The sequence below is a fragment of the Myripristis murdjan genome, chromosome 18, assembly GCF_902150065.1.
Source record: "Myripristis murdjan chromosome 18, fMyrMur1.1, whole genome shotgun sequence".
NCBI classification, from domain to species: domain Eukaryota; kingdom Metazoa; phylum Chordata; class Actinopteri; order Holocentriformes; family Holocentridae; genus Myripristis; species Myripristis murdjan.
Genome location: NC_043997.1, coordinates 17,379,923 through 17,399,728, shown reverse-complemented (window position 1 = coordinate 17,399,728; position 19,806 = coordinate 17,379,923). Strand labels below are relative to the sequence as shown.

General features: G+C 40.9%; 1 protein-coding gene across 1 annotated transcript in view; it reads right to left on the bottom strand.

The window, feature by feature from the left end:
• LOC115376148 (receptor-type tyrosine-protein phosphatase delta) overlaps nucleotides 1-19,806 on the bottom strand; it is a 410,683-nt gene that overhangs the window by 18,024 nt on the left and 372,853 nt on the right. Inside the window, exons 29-36 of the mRNA XM_030075622.1 lie at nucleotides 19,449-19,542; nucleotides 16,775-16,984; nucleotides 15,371-15,531; nucleotides 13,198-13,209; nucleotides 11,565-11,677; nucleotides 7,930-7,971; nucleotides 7,264-7,361; nucleotides 2,849-2,972 (exon numbers count right to left, since the gene is read on the bottom strand). Of these exons, the coding sequence (XP_029931482.1) occupies nucleotides 2,849-2,972; nucleotides 7,264-7,361; nucleotides 7,930-7,971; nucleotides 11,565-11,677; nucleotides 13,198-13,209; nucleotides 15,371-15,531; nucleotides 16,775-16,984; nucleotides 19,449-19,542 (854 nt within the window). The remainder of the gene's footprint in view (nucleotides 1-2,848; nucleotides 2,973-7,263; nucleotides 7,362-7,929; nucleotides 7,972-11,564; nucleotides 11,678-13,197; nucleotides 13,210-15,370; nucleotides 15,532-16,774; nucleotides 16,985-19,448; nucleotides 19,543-19,806) is intronic.

Here is a 19,806-nt window from a genome sequence, read left to right as displayed (position 1 = left end):
AGCTGCGAAAAAATAGACTTCAGTAGCTTGCTGCCCGTGTAGGTGCACACAGCAGTGCAGCTTCCTTTGTCAGTGGAGCAGCTTCAGTTCATTATAATGGAAGTGTTCTCCTGCGGCAGAAGTGCCTGGTGTATTTTCAAATGACGTAATGCCACCTTCCCACAACCCACCCATCTCCATGTTGAGACCCACCGGTGGGTTACAACCCATAGTTTGAAAATCACCGGTCTAGAAAAGAGTCAGTAAAGCCAGCCAAGTCAGAAACTGTGTATCTCTTGCTTTTCTTGAACTTCTTTGCGATTTTCTGTTTGTGCTTTAAGCATAAAAAAGGCAGAGGACTGGTCATAGTTGGGTTTGGCGTTCATTCAAAAAATTTTCTATTTACTATCAACAGCAAATTTAAATCCATATTTTTCTCTTCCTTTTTTATCCCTATCTACAACCGACTTAAAGTCATAGATACGGCTTGGTCTGTAAAAGTCTATCACTTCACATAGAGAAAAACAAACCCACAAAAAAACTGGCAAAACAATTTTCTCCCTCTACTCCTTGCTCATCCTTCCCTTTGCTTATGTTAAATGAAAGGCACAGCAGCCTTTCCCAATCCAGGGGAAAGAGACGGAGCTGACAGTTAGTCAATGCTTCAGGACTGGCAGTTTAGGGGCTCCGTGCACACATGGTCGACCAAGATAAGTCTCATCTGCATGGACGCCACGTCTCAGAGAATCCCCTCACTCCAGCTGCTTCCTCTCTCCCCCCCTCCCCCAGACTCCCTTTTACTCCCAGGTAACTTATTCAACAGAAAAAGAAAAGAAAATGGAATATGAACACATTCACAACCCACCCGCATTATTATTTTTTTTTCCAACTGTCCCCCACCCTGTCTTTTTGCTGCTGAAGTCGTCCATGCAGCCAGGCGGCTGTACATTTCCGTGATGGACAAGGGATAAGTACAATTAAGCCCAGTGGCTTTTCATATTGAAAGGGAAAAGGAAAAAAGGCATTATTGTGGTTAAATGAAAATGAGGCGAGTTGTTTAATGCACATTTGCTAAATGGTTTTGCCTGCATACTTTCTGTCACTCAGGATTTGTAGAAAATTCTACCATCATTTTGCCTGTCAATATGCTTATTAAGAAATAAACATTGCTACAGTGTTAATCAGGACTCAGTGTTCCTCATACAAAGCACAAAAAACATTCATACGAATGGCAATTTTCCTGTCAGTGGGCAAGCTTTCAGGGTGTAAGATTTATTTATTTATTTATTTTTTTCAGTTTTAGTTTTAGTTTTAGGGGAAAACATTTTGAAATGACTTGCTCTTAAGGACTTAAGTGGTCTGTATTTGCAAGCAGATGACCATACATTCACAGCTGCCACATCGTCTTACTGCCTTAAAGATTTATGATGATAGCATAACTTTACAACAACTCGAGTAGAACTGAGCACTTGATTTAGAAGTCCTTCCCGAGCAGGCAAAGAAAGCCATGTTCCCTGGAAGCTGAAAAAATTGGATTTTGTTTTGATTTTCCTGAGCAGTGACCTCTTTGTGGAACAGCAGACCAGTGAAGTCAAGTTTGTCGATTTTCAGCAGTGTCTTGACTCCATAAAATATACTTCTTGCAGCTTCCACACTATTTTTTGCTAAACTTTAATGTTATGAAAATAACAGGAGGGAATATTGAGGGATCATGTTTATGTGCAGTGCTAATTGAAATTAGAAGCTGCGCGATTTGGCGAAATGAAGGATAGAGAATTTTTTAAGGGATTAATTTAAGATACAAGCTTAATCCTACTAAGCACAGTATGTTTCGTATGGTCAGGCAACTCAATAAGGTGCTTTGTCTGCTGTCTAAAGCAGCGCTTATTCAATGATGTCATCATTATTAGAGCCTGTACATCTGCTCAAGCATCAGCCTGGCTCACTTGATTGTGCTGATCCGTCCCCACGTCAGTAAATTCAGAAAGCAGCGATCCTCAAATTCTGATGTGAAATCCCAAGTTCCTCTTTTATTCAAAGAACTCAATCAGAGTAAACAAAAGAAGCATTTCTTGCCAGCAGGCTTTGTTTAAGCTTTAGAAGGGAAAGCAGAAGTCCCTCATGTCCCTCTGGCTGAGAACTACTCACTTCCTACTGCACAAAGGCTCCAGTGTGGGTGTATAGTAGTGTTTATGTGCTTGGCTAATGGGGTCCATCAACAGCTGTGTGTTGTTTCTGGGAGACTGCAGAGGGACTCTACGTCTTTATCTATCTGTTTTTGTCACATTAGCATCCATTTACTAGCCGGAGTTTGTTTATTTTCCTTTGCCCTCCATGGGAGCAGCTCAATGGAAACAGTTAATTAATGCCCGTGTGTGTGCATTTGTGTGTAATGCAATAAACTGGTAAAGGAGCCAGCACTAACTGGCTATCTCAAAATGGCTATGCATCCCTCAGGATCTGCACTGTATAGTGGAGCGCTTTAACATGCATTTATTTAACTTGCAGGTGGAATCCCTTACAGGTGACATCGAGTCGAAGGAGAGATGCAGGTGAAACTTAATATGTATATGACTTTAACCTGTATCTCTCAAATAATATGTATGATTGTTTAATTGAATTTCAATAGTTGCTCTGAGCATGTTGAGAGAAACGTCTTTCTGCAGCACCAGGGCATAATAAGATGTTGCACTTTGTCAAGGAATGCAAAAAAAAAAAAAAAAAAAAAAAAATGCGTCTGACATGCTTGTGTGGTGTTACTTTGTGGAAGTACAGTTTGGTGATTGTCCTGAGGTCAGGACAGGGGTGTGCTGGCTCCTGGTATAATCAATACAGTGCTGGTGGGGGGTGATGGTGGTGGGTGGCGTACCGTCAATAGCAGAGAGCAATACTCTGGAGTGGTCATATGCTATCACGTTAGCATATCTGTTCTTTGGCTTGTTGACTTCCAGGTTAGAGTGCTCCCACGTGAACTGCTGTCCAGGGTCAATGGACTGAGGAAAAAAAAAAAAGAAAACAAATATCATCATGATTGCAAAAGAACATTTGCAGTACAGGAACAGTTGGTAATAGTTAGTAGCCAAGATTGAATGTCATTCGATGGCAGTTGCCTATGACGTGTTCATCCATGATCAATATCACGAGTATTGGTGAAAGATGCCTTTCAGAAGAGAGCTTAAACTAAATATAATTATTGGATCTTTGTTTAAATGCAGCTTTCCAAAAAAAATGTACTTGAAACTTAAGGCCACAGTTGGCTGTTTGCCTTCTCTCTTATTTCAGACTTCTTTTTCTTTTTTTTCCAGTGGCTGCAGGGCTATTTTGGCCATAGCTGCAAGTCAGGCAGTCTATAAAAGTGAAAAGCTCTGTTAAATTTAGTCACCCATGTGCATGATTCCATCAGTCTGAGATAATGTGTTCTTTCTGGCTCCCAATAAATTGTTGCATGTTTGTACACTGATGGTACTTTTGCTGAAGTGGAGAGGCCAAGGGACACATCCACTTTATTACCATGTCATGCATATCATAATATTGATATAGAGGGCTACCATTTGGGCCTCCTCACATTTACAAGAGAGCAATAAAGAAAGACTCCAAATTATTGCTAAAATATTACTCAATGTCTAGCCAACCAGTCTCAAAGAGTTTGCCTAGCATGAAACTGCCGTTTTCCCTAAGGCCAAATCATGTCACATAACAGACCAGCCATTTAAAACTGAACATTTCCACCAAGTGAAAGGAATGAATACATTATTTGCAAGAATAATGCTTCAGAACTATTTCAAGCCAATTAAGGCCCTGCTCCACATTGGTAATATGCATTTCCTACAAGTCGGTTACAGTATTACAATGTAAAGTAGCTCTCGAACCGCAACAGAGGAAATCGTTTTGCATTATTGTAACTCAAGTGCTTTGTCATTCCTTTATTACAAATCAAGAAATGATGTATGACTATGTATCTATGCTGGCATACAGTACTAGGCAATAGGTGAAGAAATATGGATGTTGAAATAAACTGACTCACAGAGAAATATATTCAAACTTGCTTATATTGAAGATGTGTTTTGTATTTGATAAAGGAGTTCTTAATTAGTTAATTAAAAGTCAAGGTTCAAAGACAATGACTAGTCTCTGCCTTAAAGTTTTTATTTGGTGAACTGACTAACCCAAACTCTTGTTGTCATCACTGATTTATTAGTATCTTTAAAAAAAAAAAAAAAAAAAGGATGTCAAAATGCACTGAAAGCAGATTCTTTGGATCTGAAAATATTAAATTAAAGGAGTCGGACAAGCAGCTGCTGAAAATTACATAACTTGATAACTTGCATTGGTTGTTTTTATTTATTTATTTATTTATTTAGGTGAGTGAGCTGTATTGATGGCAAATTCTATTCTTTATCCAGATGACTTCATACCTTCATGCCAAAGCAAGCATGCTCCTTTTATTGGCTTTGGACATGAAATAGCCACTACATATCAATAAATGAAACTTATACAATGATAAATTTTTAATTGTTCACAAAGGAGAAGCTTGTGTTTCATTGGCTTTGGTCATTTGATTAGTAGCAGTCCATGACACATAGTATAGTAACACACTTGGGACCAATTGAACTGAATCAGCAGTCTAAGCCCTCCTTCAGCTTTGTAAAGCATGGACTGCGAATGGTCCCTCATCACAGATAAATGAACTCTACAATGTAATATCACAAGCGTGCAGAGGGAAAATACAAAGACATGAAAGATGGTATTCCATTTCACATTACACTGAAAGTATTGTGCTTGTGTTTTTAATGGCCAGAGTCTACTTTTGTGAGTTAAATTGCACTGTCCACTGGGGATAGGAGCAGTAGAAACCCAAGTGCAAAAGGACACATGGCAGAATTAAGACCTTCATTTGCACAATGAGGATTTCCCATGACACTATTGTTCCAAGCTAATTACTTACTTATAGGTTTGAGGTAAAAATATGAACTCAGGTTTCTATAGGGGATTTGGTGAGAACAATAAATACAAAAAAAGCTTTATTATCCCTCTATAGACCAAGGTAAAGACAGTATGGTTTGATTTAGATCATACTTCACAATGGCCATGGAGGGAAATACTTTTTATTGTGGATAAGAGCATGTGAGCTGAATGTGAAGGCAACAATAAATGTCAGCACTGAGTTCTTCATGGAACACATCACACAAAAAGCAATATGCGTGAAATCTTTGGCTAAGCCAGATATTTTATCTCTATATGCAGAGTATAGGTGGGTTGCAACGTTGCTCATAATTAAAAGCTTCATTTCATTGTGCTCTCAAAATTGCCTTCCACTGCTTACTAGGAAGTGCTATGAAATTGGAATTCAATGTTCTAATGATTGGGTAGTTTGGCAGGCACCCATATGGTGACCTCATGGATTTTGGAGCGGTAGCAAGACCCGTGGAGAGAAATTGCTATGGAAAGGGTGACCGCTTTTATACAACACAATGCCCCTGAAAGGACCTTGTGCTGGCAGAATTTTTCAGGCCTCACTGATGTTCTGCAAACACAAGTTCATCTACAGTGTAAAGCCAAAATAACAATAAAAGAAACGCTTGCATTGTCTGCCAGCAGTCAAGTGTTTTAAAGTGGTGCATTTTCCAGCATGTTTTATCCATTCATCCTTTGACAGTTAGCATTAGATCTAATCACTGCTTGCATAAAGTTGTTTAGGGATCACCTTCCTCCCATGATGCATTTCTGCTTTGATGGAGGCTGTGCGTAGTATTCCACAGTGAGAATCTAGACTCCCAAGTTCACCTATGATGTGGTTAGGCGTGTAATGATGTAAATCAATAAACCATAGCCTTTGCAATCACTGGAGTCCAGTAATGCACTGACCACTCTCATCAACTAGGTCTTAAAGCACCCAGTTTCTCATGGAAGAACTACTTTGAATTTCTCTGTATATTCTGATGCACTGGTCACATGGCAATTAGCTTTTCTGCTGAGTTGTTGCAGCTCAACATCTGAATTGACATGGCTGTGACTACAGAATACCATATCTGGTGCAGTTTTATGATCTTCATAGATTAATTTTGATGTATATTACACAGTATCCATTGATAGGCACAAGCCAGATGTTCAAACCACATTTTGCACCTTGGTTTATGGCACAAAGCCATGATAGATAACTGCTATTATGAAACATGGATCAAGATGATCAATGCTTTAGAAATATTGTGATTTTCATGATTGGCAAATCTTTAATTGCTGTTTTTTTCACTCCTGATTCACTGCTAGCTCTACACTGAGGCCATCAGCCATGGGAGAGGTATAGTTACAGAAAGAATAATTTATGACAGTTGTTGTGTTTTTAATTCTGGGTTTATGAGTGGTTGTGATGGGCGACAAGTGAGAAGGGAATAAAAATCTTGACAACGGGAACTCTTGTTTTGATTGGTAAAGGCCAAAGTCATCAATCAAGGCACTACAGTCTCTCATCACAATGGTCTCTTGATGAAATCACAGAGATGGGATTATGTTCCTCCTAATGTACCACTGACTACCCACATATCAGCCTTATGTAGGAACAGAAGAGACTTTGTTGGCAAATCCCAGCTTGAGCTTTACCTCGGCTAATAAGATTAAGGCACATTGTTGAAATGGTGACCTTTTCCAAGCAGCGAAATTAAATAGTAAAATGATTATCACATATGCTTTGTGCACATATATAATAGGTTTTCCATTTTCTGTGGCTATCAAAATGTTCCACTTTCACTTTGTTTAGTCATATTGACAGATATGAGATCTCTGGGAAAGTGTGGTGAACAGATTCCTCATGAGAGTCCCCTGCTCCCACCCACCAAAGCCAGCTGCCACATGACAGTGGCATACTTCAGCTGCAGTGTGGTTAGCATGGGTGTGTAATGATGGGATTAATGCTTCCAGGAAAATATCATTAAATGGCGAGACTGTGGGCTTTGCCCACTACACTGAATAGTGACAGTGATTTCAGATGACAGTTCATGTGCGCATTTGGTGTGCGCTCATATATTGCTGGAAGAGACATACAAACAGCTCACTTAACCTCACTAGACGTTACATTGGATGGAAGTGCTACAGTCTCTAGGCCAATCATAACCCAAGAAATAAAACTGAATTAAATTAAAAAATGAATGCTTTGATCATGTTTGTGGTAAATGGCTGACGGAAAAAAAAAGTGTTGTCTCTATTTTTAGTCACACCAGTATTACCACCACAGTGTCAAAAACTGCTTAATCATCCCAACAGTGGGGCTTTACCAGCACTCATCATTACCTCATATTCCTGTGAAAACTTGAGGTTGTCGTTAGCTTTCAGGCGCTCCAGGTGATCTGCCAGGTCCATGATTGGAATCGGAGGGTGGCTGGCCATGCCTGTCAATCAGACAGACAGGAGGTCAGTCACCAGGGGTGCGAGAGGGCATCACCCAAGCACAAGCCAACAGTGAATCATTAGATAAGCAGCATGTGTGTATAACAGGGGGATGGAAAGTGGATCTTGTTAGGCTAGTTTGTTCACTCAAAGCAGTGGGCATGCTCATAAAGAGGATATGGACACAGAAGCCAATGAGAAGTCATCGAGCACACTTGCCCCACTGGGACTCTCCCTATTGTGAGAGAAGAATGTTATTCACACTGAAAGCTGCGGCGGATTGTTAGCGTGACATTGAGACACAAACAAACAAGGACCCAAACAAACATACAAAAACAAAACAATCAAAAAGTTAGGCCAGATGTTGACGTCTGCTTTGAGTGATGACATATTATCAGGCTGTCATTTCAAACTCCGCCTCCTGTGATGACATAGCATAAACACCAGGTGGATTAGATGAGCATGGGAATACAAGGCTAGGCAGAAAAAAAGGAAAAGGGGGAGAATAAAAGCTAATAACAAACAAAATAAAAACAAATCATGTCAAATGCGTAAACGAGACCAACTAACTTGACGAATGGAAGTTACTGGGGTAACCGGGTGCACCTGAACCTGTGGAGGAAATGGCGTATAAATAAATAGGTCGCAGACGTTATAGCAATGTGATGACTATATTTTCTTTCCAAACAGAGGGCAGAAATTGCAACGTGACAAGAACTAGTTATTAAATTACTATTCTAAATGTGACATCAGTTAGTAACATAAAAATCAACATGCTAGAAGCTTGGCTACGCCAGCATGCTTATTTCTTAGAAGAACAGAAAGTGTACAGTCAAAAAAGTAATACAAAACATAAAGACACAAAACAAAAAAGCAGCATAGAAAATTGTGAGACACTACATGCCCGACGTTGAGCAATGATAGGACATTACTTGACATTAATTTTAGCTGAAAACACTGACCAGATACTGGAACAAGTTCCAGATTGCATTTAAGTTTACTCAACTTTGAACTGACATTGTTCAATTTGAATGCCAGTAAACATACACTACTCACAAAAAGTTAGGGATATTCGGCTTTCGGGTGAAATTTCAGGATGAACCTAAAATGCATTCTAACCTTTACAGGTGAACTTAATGTGACCTTCTGTAAACTTTTGAATGCACATGTCCAACTGTTCAATGTTTCAGTACTTTTTGCACAAGTTGCTGTTCTCTAACAAGGAGTTTAACGGCAAAATTCACATCAGGTGTTTGATGCTCCAGCTCATCGAGGTCGTATCATTAGGGAACGGCTGCTGGAGACTGGGGTACCTCAAATGGAGTGGCCTGCACTTTCTCAGACCTGAATCCCATAGAAAACCTATGGGATCAGCTGAGTCACCGTGTAGAGGCTCGGAGCTCTGTACCCCAGAACCTCAATGTCCTGAGGGCCGCCCTTCAAGAAGAGTGGGATGCCATGCCTCAGCAGACAATGAGTACGTTTACATGCACACCATATTCCGGTTCGGCTCAATATTCCAGTTAAGGTAACTGCGCCGCGGCAACTGGAATATTCCGTTTACATGTTACTTGGCATGCCCCCGTGTTTCGGCGTATTCCACTCTCTGACGTAATGCGACACTCAGCCGCGGGGGGCAGCAGCACGCGTATAGGCGTCTGGTCTGCCGGAAAAACAGACGAAGAAGTCTTCTTCCTCGTCTTCTTCTTCTTTTTCTTCTTCTTCTGTCGCTATTTCTATGTTTTCTCCCATCGATATACTCCGTGATATTTAAGTCTTTCATTAGCTGAAAGCGGACTGCAGTCTCCTGGCTCTTGCTGCTGTTCGCCATGCCGTTTTCCCCGCTTGCAGGTAACCATAGCAACAAAGACGCCACAGAATTCCTTGTGAGTCGGGCATGCGCAGTCGTGACTGAATATTCCGGTTCGGGGAGTTTTCCGACTAAGGTGGTTACATGCCCCAATATTCCGGTTGGAACAGGAATATTCCAGGGGGCTTATTCGGAATTCTCTCCAACCGGAATATGACCTTAATCGGGTTCGGTGCGTGTTTACATGACACGTGCGCAACCGGAATATTGCGAATATTCCGGTTAATACAGGAATAAGGTGTGCATGTAAACGTGCTCAATAAGTCGACTTGTGAACAGCATGAGACGTCGTTGTCAAGCTGTAATTGATGCTCAAGGGCACATGACAAGTTATTGACACTGACATTTTTTGTTGTGGTATATCCACCACTGTTGTTGGCTTTTGTTTCAAGAAATTGTTTGAGATGAGGAAATCACCAGTGTATGCTTCTACTTAAATGCCCTACTTTCATGATATAATATCACTGTAGCGTGAACTTTTTATATTTTCCATAAATTTCACCCAAAAGCCAAATATCCCTAACTTTTTGTGAGTAGTGTATATGTTGTATCAGCATACCTAGAGAGCTTTGGTGAAGGGCAAGATTAAAGGCATAAGGGTGTGAAGGTTTGAACAGAGCCAAAGTACAGCTGGTAAGATGCTAACCCAAGGACACCTCTTCAGCGAAAGGCATCTTTGCGACAACAGCTTGTACAAAGTTCCCCAACCCTGATCCTGAAAGCTTGATTTTTGTGACTGATGGATGTTGGTGCCATTTTGCAGCATTGCCTGGTTGACATGTCTCTCTCAAACGTGCATGTGATGTTTTACCTTGGTTGATGGCACAAGTGGGCATTAGCTAATGGAAAAAGCGGGGCTTCATTTTCCCTCCCACTCTTGCATCTCTCTGAAAGACGGCAAAGGGTGTTTCTATTGCGGCTCACCACTCAAAATCCATTTCCACCACTGGGGACAATGAAAGTACCATTTGCCACACTGCGTCGCTCAAACATCAAGCATCCTCAAGATGAAAATGTCCGTTTAGGGGCAAAGAGGTGAGAGGGAGGGTAGAGTGGGGGGAAAGAGGCAGTCTAATGTAACACTGCTTCAAGGCTTGAGAGGATGCGGTCACGTGGGAGAATAAAATGTTTGGGCCTTTTTCAGCAGTGAGAGGGCTAAGATACCAGCTCTTAGAAAGGCTGTTGTGGAAAAAGGTGGCTTGAGAGGACACTGAAATAGTGGGAGGATAGTTGAGTTCACTCTGAACCAAAAGGAAAAATACCCCTCCGCCAGGATGAAACAGCCAGTAATGGTCCTAACGTCACTGAAGAGCTTTCATAAATATGCATAATCTTTTTCAAAAACGAGCCTGCAGGGATAATTCATCCTCCTTTCATACTAGCTGACCTGAAAAATATGACTTTGATATTACAACATTATTGGCAGTCTCTGAACACCTGTCCCAAAGCAGTCGGTGCCAGAGGACGTCAAACGACAGTTGAATGTGTCTCTTTCGGTCAGGAGGAGGCAAAGATGCGTATTGCCTTTCCAGGAGATAAATGGACTGTGACTCCTGTCTTTTCCCAAGGCGAGAAAAGGCCACATGAAGACTGAGCCAAAGCATGACTACCACTCACCTCACTGTTAAAGGTCAGAGGGAGTAAACACTCATGTTCCCAGCTTGTCACGACTCTTTTGGCTCATATCCAAAATGTGACATAGTTACGACACCTTTTGTAGTTCCCTAGCCTCCACAACACTGCCTCCTGTGACTTCCACACAGCAGGATGTCAGCCAAGTAGTATTGTGCTGTTCTGAATAAGCATGACATGCCTTGGTGACCTGGATGACCCAGGTGTGCAGGGTGATGGCAGCTGCCATGAAATTGTCAAGCATGCATTTCTGCCTCTTCACCCTCCACTAAGCAGTCTCTCCAGGGAGGACGCTGTCAGTGTTGACCCTCTGCGCCTTCTCTAAGCCACCTGTCCATTATCCACCTGCAAACTGCTCACTTGTTTAGTGCATGGTAATGGGAACAGTTTGGGAAGTTGTGGTACAGGACTTCAATGTCAGCAGAAAGCAAATGAAGAGGCAATGGGTAATATTTACAAAAATGCTCTCGATGATTACTGAAGGCAATTCTGAGAATACTAAGTATTCATTTAACTTGACAGGGAAAGTAATGATCAGTGAAGATATTTGAGAACACTGAGCATTCATCTACTTTGACAGAATTATTTTTTAAATGTAATCAAGAAGGGATCAATACCACTGACATACCTGACAAATGTATTTTGAGTTGTGCATTAAAAATGAATGAGATGGACTCTCATTGGCTGGATTTGGTGTACTTACCAGGTGTTTGGAAGTTGAGACGTCGAAGCTCGACAGGGTCAGTGGGATGATGCAATGGCATTTCTTTGCTGTTGGGGAGACTTCCTTTCCTAGCTTCAGATTCTGCTCTTTTCCTGCAGGAAAAAATAGTAAGTTCTGATCATTTTGTAAAATTATTCTATTGTAGCACACCCGTTCAACCTTTTCCACCTGTGCATCCCCTGGGTCCTCTTACTGCACGACTGCAGACTAGACTAAAATCCAGTGTGACCTTAAAGATTACCTGGTACTCTCATAAATATTGAATGCAGACCTGTAATTTAGACAAAAGAGTGACGGGGTGGAGAGGTGACAGGATTATATTCTGACACTACAAGGTTTCAGATTAATGACAGCATGGATATAATTCAAATTTTATTTTCCAGTAAGCTCAACGTAAGCTTTGACATTTTTAGTGAATCAGTTATGGTTAATCTTTTTCACATATCACTGGCGCTCAAGGGCTCAAGGGTTGTAACCTCTGACGCTGGATGCCTTTTGAACCAAGTGACCTTTATGGAGAGCAGTGAGCATTGTGTAAACAGCCATGAGGAGCAGTACATAAATGGCCACTGACAACTATGGATCACATATTTTGTAGGAGGTCACCGGTGTTTGTAACACATAGCAGAGAGGTCATCACCACATGGACTTTGAGTAGATACGTTGGCATTTTGAATGTGAGATGGTTATTATTCTCTAGGCCTGAACAAAAACGCCCTTTGGTTTCCCCACAATTTAGCTTGCTGGAATTCTTCAGTGCAACCAATGGCATGGCTGAGTTCGATATATCTTTATGTATGTATTTATATATCACTTATTGTACTTTCTATCACATTTTAGATGACTTCTTTTAAAGACCAGCTAGGGACAAGGGTCAGTCATTAGTAATAGCTACAGTATAAACTCTATGTACAACACATCAGTTATGTTAATTGCACTGTCCCTATCAAAATAAATTAATTAATTACTTAATGACACTGGTTATTTAGCATGATCATGAACGTACAATGGGGATCATAAACTCATCAAATGTAGATACTATTTGTGATAGTTGCAAATTGTTTGTCACAACAGAAGAGACACTTAAATAACTGTTTTGAATCAAGCTAAACGATGAAGTGTCACTAATCTAATTTAATTTGAAAGGGGGAATAAAAAAAATGCTTGTAAAATTCTAAATTGAAGAATAATATTGAGCAGTAATGCAGTAAAAATCTGGTAAGTGTGTCATAAAACCGAGTGAAGTGACTGTTAAGACATGCCAGATGTTTGTCAAGATGTGTGGGGTGTTTGCTGGTGTTATGCTGGCATGCAGTCATCATGTCAAACAGCAGATGATGGTGATGTTCGGGAGGGACCAATGCAACAGAATGAAGCATGCAAGATACAGGGAATGAGAGGCTTCCATAGCCCAAACATGAGCATGGACCTTTATAGGGTGTAGCAGGATGTGGCTATGAAGTGGTGAATGGATGAACGTTTTGCTGTGTCCTGTAGTCAAAGAGTAGGTATAATGCTTGTATACTGAATGTAGAGTATGGGGGGAAAAAATAGGGAGAAAAATGTTCAAGTGGGGAACTGGAGTTTCCTTCTATCTGTCTCTCAATCTTACCTGTCTGGTTTGCTGCTCCATTGGTCAGCAAGGAAAGAAATTTTGACACAACATTAGTTGGTAAGACCCTTTGGCTTTGCACAGTGGAGAACAGTATAATTTGTTTAGAATTGCTGAATGACTGGGAACATGCCTCTGACTGCTTATGAGACAAACGATACCAATCACATCTCAGTTTTGCTTTGCGTGCGATATTAGTGATGCTTCACTACAGAGATAATGCTCAATTATGCAGCCTTGGGCTCTTGTGTTTCAACTACTACAGTTTTGTCCCAGGTGCATCCAAGATTCCTACATTGTATCTTTGCTATTTCAAGCAGTTTCAGCTGATTGCTTCTTGTTCAAGCATAAAAGTCATCTCTTGACTCTTAATTGGTGTGTCCCTGTTTTCCCCTCCAATAAAACTCTATCTCTGTCACAGTTATTAAATTCAAGTATTGTGTATTTGCCACTTCAACTCCAAACAAAGACACCATTTGGGATCACTATTATGAATGCACATGCATATATTAAACTTTGGGAGAATGAAAAAAGGCATATTACCAGACTTTTTATACAATCATGACCGAAGTCTATTCCAGTCTGGTTGCAGACAAAAGACTTTGACTGATACATCAAATTAACATTCATTTGAGCCGACTTTAATAATTTTTACTGTGTAGGAGTACAATATACCGTGACTGATTTATGTAGTTCATTGATGCTGCATGTTGTTACCCTCTTTTCCTTTTCCAGGGCTCAACATAACATGGCTGTTGCCCTTTGTTCTACATGAGAGGAGCATTCTGTCACATAAAAATTGATCTCGACAAGAGAAATATCTCCTGGTTATGGACCAACATGGCGGCGACATTGACTTGATAATTGCTGTGTAAATCTGCTGGACAAAATAACAGAAACATTTAGGTCCCCACAGCTCTTTGGTTGCCTTTTCCAGTTCCCTTTTCAGTTCACTTTGCTATCGCCCAATCCAAAACTGTGCGAATGGGGTCCAAGGACAATAAGGTCAAAGAAAGAATCAGCATAAGGCTGTAGGTTTAAACCTCTTACTCTATGAAACACACTATACTGATACTACTGATTTTTTTTTTTCCCCCAGTTATTGGTACTGTTACTGATTATTCCTTACGCTGACTCCTCACTTATTAATCTTGCCTTCCCAAAATTACTCCTAGAGGACTATTGTAAAATTCAGGCTTACTCAGGACCGGAGAAATGATTGAATGAACACTGTAGAATATTTCTGTATGGAGGTAAGGTGAGATAGCGAAGGACAGAGAACTGTGTGTGTAAATGTGTCAGCGGATGTGTGTGTCTGTGTGTGCTGGCGAAGCAGCAGGCCGAGTGAGAGGTCACAGTCGGGATCTGGAGCTGGGCTCTCCTGTGGGACGGGCAGTGGAGTGAGTGGGGGGGTTGGGATGCCAGCCTGGGCCCCAGGGCCTCTCTAAAGCTGCACACACATGCAGTGACACGCAGCAGATAGTCGGAGAGCTCCCCTCCTACGCTTGACTGATGAGCAGTGACAGCGAGCGGTCTAGCTTCCACTAGGGGGTTTCAGACAAAAGGCTGTTTTGATTTGGTGTGAGAGTGCGCCACCGCAAGTGTTTGCTACAATTGTGTGTGTGTGTGTGTGTGTGTGTGTGTGTGTGTGTGTATGTGTGTGTGCGCATGTATGCGTGTGCAGAGGGTAGATGGATGTGTCTGATTAACTTTCAGTCAACGCATGCGTCTCTGTGAAGGATTGTGGGTGTCTGCATTTGATGGGTAGACAGTTTGTGTGGCACTGTGCTTGGCTGTGCTTGTCTCAGAGTGTGCAAGCGTGTGTGTGTGTGTGTGTGTGTGTGTGTGTGTGTGTGTGTGTGCGTGTGCGTGCTCCTAAGAGTTAGGGTCATGTAGAGTCTCAAGATCGATCTGCCTCAGGCTTTGAGTTAAAATCTCACTTTATAGTGCCTGTGCATTTGAATGCGCCCCTTTAAGAGTTTTTCATGCTAGTGTGTTTTGTGTATTTGTGTGTGCATATGTCTGTGAATGCACTATGAGCTATGTGTGTAGTGTTTACTTTAATGTCTGCCCTCTTGCCCTTTTTGCACAAGCCAGCTGATACCTTGTGTGTGTGAGTGTATTCTTTTACTGTGCTTGTGTTGTGTGTGTGTCTTATCATTTCATTTCTCACCTCTTGTAGAGGAGGATGGCAATGACGATGCATATGATGAAGACAACAGCTAGCACAGGGCCCACCACCCAGATTAGCCCTTCCTCCTCATCAATGATTGGCTGGGGGTCGATGTCGGCTGACACAACCGGATCTGAGTAGGGGCTGGTGGCATACATGGTCTGAGGGAGAAAAATGGAAATTAATCATCAATATTTCATAATAAAATCTGTCATGATTTATTCTAGAATCATATCCGAGAGAAAAGATGTCTCCCGAGACATTTTAATGACCTGAGATGGTTTATAACTGCAAGTGACCAGAGATTTGAGACAGTAAATTCATATTGGTCCTTTTCCTGCTTCTTATTTCATTATTATATGTGTCACGTTTCACAGAGATTTGGGGAGACTATTTTCTTGCTTATGCATCTAACAGCCCTGTGGGTATGTTGGCATATTGTAAAACCAAACTTCCCTTAAAGTTACATCAACATTCAGAACCAAATGCTGAAAGATAGAGCCAGACGCTTTTGGAGATATTCAAAGCAATGCTGCAAGATGTGAATTAATTTACCCCCACTACAGAGAATATCTAACAAGACTCTGACAAAGACATTATCGCCGCCACACCAAAATAAAAGCCTATTCAAAGTTGTTCTGTTTGTGTGTTTTCACAAAGTTGCAATTTGAATAATCAAAGTGATCTCAATATCTCTTATCTATGTGGATCTTCACTGACACGTTTCACATTCTGGGGGCAAAGGAGAAAAAGCAAAGACATGCTTCGGTTAGCAAATTAGAGATTTTTCTCTGTCCGTCATTATCACTTTTGCTTCACCTGAAGTCAAGGCTGCTGCAGAGCGTGAGGCTGCACTATAGTCCTCACAGCTCATCAAATTCATCATCTTGCCTGCAGCTGCCTAATCGTGCAGTTTTCTGGTCTTCTGTCCAGACAGACACACACACACTCACACACACACACACACACACTAGCTGCAGCAGTGGAGATAAGGTGGACCGCACGTAGGGTGCAATTAAAGAGAAGCCCTGTTATCGAGGTATTCTTGCAATCAGCCAAAGTCTTGAGGGGTTTCCCTCTCTGCCGCAGCAGGGGTCACCTTCTTAGGGCAGCTGCAGCTTTAGATTTTTGAGACAAAGGCTCAAACAGACTCAGAGTAACACACACAACTAGGAGGCAAGCCTCCCTCCAAAAAGCAGTGGATTCTGCATCACTGTCATTTTTTTTACACACAGAAAACATGAGATAGTGAGCAGGGGGAATTGCCGGAGGCACGAAATCTAATATCTGAAACTGAACTCTGTTGTCAGGTCTAATAAGAAACAAATATGGATAAAACTGAGAAAGAAAGACTGGAACAGAGAAACAGCAGGAGTGAAAGATGTAAAAAGAATGCAAACTTACATTTTCAGACATCTCAAGAACAGCAAGCACAAAGAAGATGTACTCCTGGCCATTCTGGAGCTGCTTGTTTTCAAAGTCGCCATAGATCTTGGCGTCTCCCAGGGTGAACTCTGTGGGCAGGTCTTTGAAGTAGGCAGCGATATAGGCTTTGGGTTCGGCTTGCCTCCGGAATCGAAGGCCTCTGCTTGTTCGGTTAATCTCTTTCAGCAGCTGAAGTGAAAAAGAGTATGATGTGGACAGTTGATAACACAAAGGCACACATCGCACAAAAGTGCACTCTCCAGCACACACACACACACACTCTCTCTCTCTCTCTCTCTCTCTCACACACACACACACACATGCAAAGTCAATCTGCCTTAGATTTTTTTTTCTGATTGCAGAAGCTCAAACTGCTGATTGCAAAAGGCAGAACATTACAGAAAAAAAAGATCAGTGAGTTGTTTCATCTGTTTTAGACTACAAAAGATTACGAGATTATAAGATTGGGTGGATTTCCAACATATAAGACATTTGAGCATTATCCAACAGCTTCAAACAATAAAAAGAGACAAAATTAATTTCAAATTTACACAGCTCAATTTTTTTCTTTTCTCACAGATACAATCAGAAACATTTTTTGCATAAATTGGCCAAATGGGTAGATGAATAACATTTAGGGAAGCAAGTCATCATCTTCATTCTCTTTTCACTTAATTTGATTAATGATGTACAATTTTTAAGGATTTTCCAATCAGTCTTTTTCCAAACATGAATTACGGCGAAATATGTTAAGTAAGAATAAAATAAATAATGTTTTTGCAGTACAAATGACTTCAAGTTACATCCTGCCAAGTAAATTATATCCTCAAAATTGAAACATACTATTGGCAGCAGTGCCAAAATGAATTTATTAGAGCATTAGCTGCAAAAATATTATTTAGATACTATTGGAATAAAGTTGAAAATAGTTGATAAAACAAAAACGGATTGCTTCATTAGCATTTTGCTTTGGTATGTTGTGTTTGGATTTCGGAACAATAAATTTATGTGATGATGGTCTTTCATGGTGGACAGGGAAATCGGCACCAAACTGCAAGAATCTGTGAGACAAAACCTGTGTGTGTGTGTGTGTGCGTGCTCACTCATCATATGCTATAAACCATGCATCTTAACATTTTTGCATACACATGGCAACATTCTTTACATGCCACTTTAATTTCTGTAAGTGGCTTATTATGTAACATCCAAACCATAAACAGTAAGTGCCTTGGGGATGTGTAGGATCCTAACAATCATGATTAGTGTCATCACCTCATTGGTGTCAGAATAAAAAACAACATTTCTGCTCCTCCATTGTCTAATAATAATGATGATAAGCTGAAAGAAACACTGTAGACTCTCCTTCATCCACATCCATATTGTTGGATTTTAAACTTCACATATACATTGTGCATCATATAAACAGGTTAATCAATACCGTCGATTTGGCGTCTGACTTCATATCTGCACAAATGTGTGTGTGCGCGTGTTTTACTCCATGTGCGTGCCTGTCATTCAAGTTAGAGTGTGTGTGCGTTCTTGTGTGTGCTCTGTTTTGGCTGCGGGGCTGTTGGTGCTGCCCGATAATGTCTTCAATCATCTCTGCTGTCAACACGGCTAAATCTAGCTGCCCTTGGGAAAAGTTGTGAAAAGGTGAGTGCCAATATTGACAAACAAATAAATTCTGACAGAGGGGCGACTTCTGGGCAATCGGTCAAGGCTACAGACAAGCCTGTAGGCATGAGCTATACAGCTAATGCCAGATGAGACAGTGTGTGTGTTTTCTTTTAGCCATTTCTTGATGTATTGTGATGTTTACACAACAAAGGCAAAAATGTTAAATGTCATTATGTCAAAAATGATAAGAGACGGATTATTTGATCATTCTAATAGCCAATTAAAGTAATTCATAATGGATTTCCCACTTGTATTAAACATTTAAAGTAGATGTGAGAGAAAAGTACTTTTATTTACTTGTATTTTTGTACACTGTCAGGCGAAAGACTGCTACAAATGGAATATGCAGACAGAGAGGGCCCTTTATCCATCTGAATGTTGCCACACTGTCTGAATCTTGAGGAAAACACCACGTGTAAGATAAGCACTGTTCAATAGTTATAGAAGTAGTGACAAAAGCTTCCACTGGCTAACGAATGTAACCACACACACTGTGTTCAGAAGCTTCAGAATTATCTGGACTGGCTAAATTTAAAAGTTGTCAAGTGCTTTGTACATAAGCAGTAGTCTAGCTTCCCCTGAAATGAGAAGCGACGTGAAGGCCTGATGCAGCTCTTCAGGTAATTACCACAGACATGGAGAGGAGGAGGAGGTGGGAATGGGGGTTGAGTTGCAGTGCACTTGATGGCTACTTCATGTTCTCATTTCCATATGAACAATGCTCTCTGCAGCTATTTGCGTCAATCAGCGAACCTCGTCTCCTGTTTCTCCTGCGCCCCTAACTGCAGAGTAAGATTTCTGTGTCTTCAACTCCTTTTCTTCCAGATGTCAGGTTTTAGAAGAAATTGACATTTATTTGGCATAGTTCATAAGTAATCTGAATATACTAAATACTAATAGATAAGTAAATCTAATTTTAGATTTTCTAATCAATCTGGGCAACCTGAGTTATAACCAGCTGTTTCCTTGAACTTACCTCCTCCAAATTCATCTCATCAGGACTGTCCCAGGGTTTGAAAAACTTGCCACTGCGCTGCTTCTTCAGAGGCACCACCACAATGTAGTATCCTCTGGAAAAAAAGTGGAAAGGAAATGCATACTGACATTGTAGCCAAGATCTCTGTCATCTTTCAAAATACTGACACTGACCATTTCCCTCTGAACAGCAGTGGCCGCTTTTGCATACAAGAACAAAGAACAAAATCTCTCATCACACCGATCACAGGTTCAGCATGGCATAGTGCACCGTGTCTGGATTTGAGAGGGTATACTTCCTAGAAAAAGGACGTATGATCATGCAATTAGCAGTTTTTTGTGCTATTTCTTATCACTCC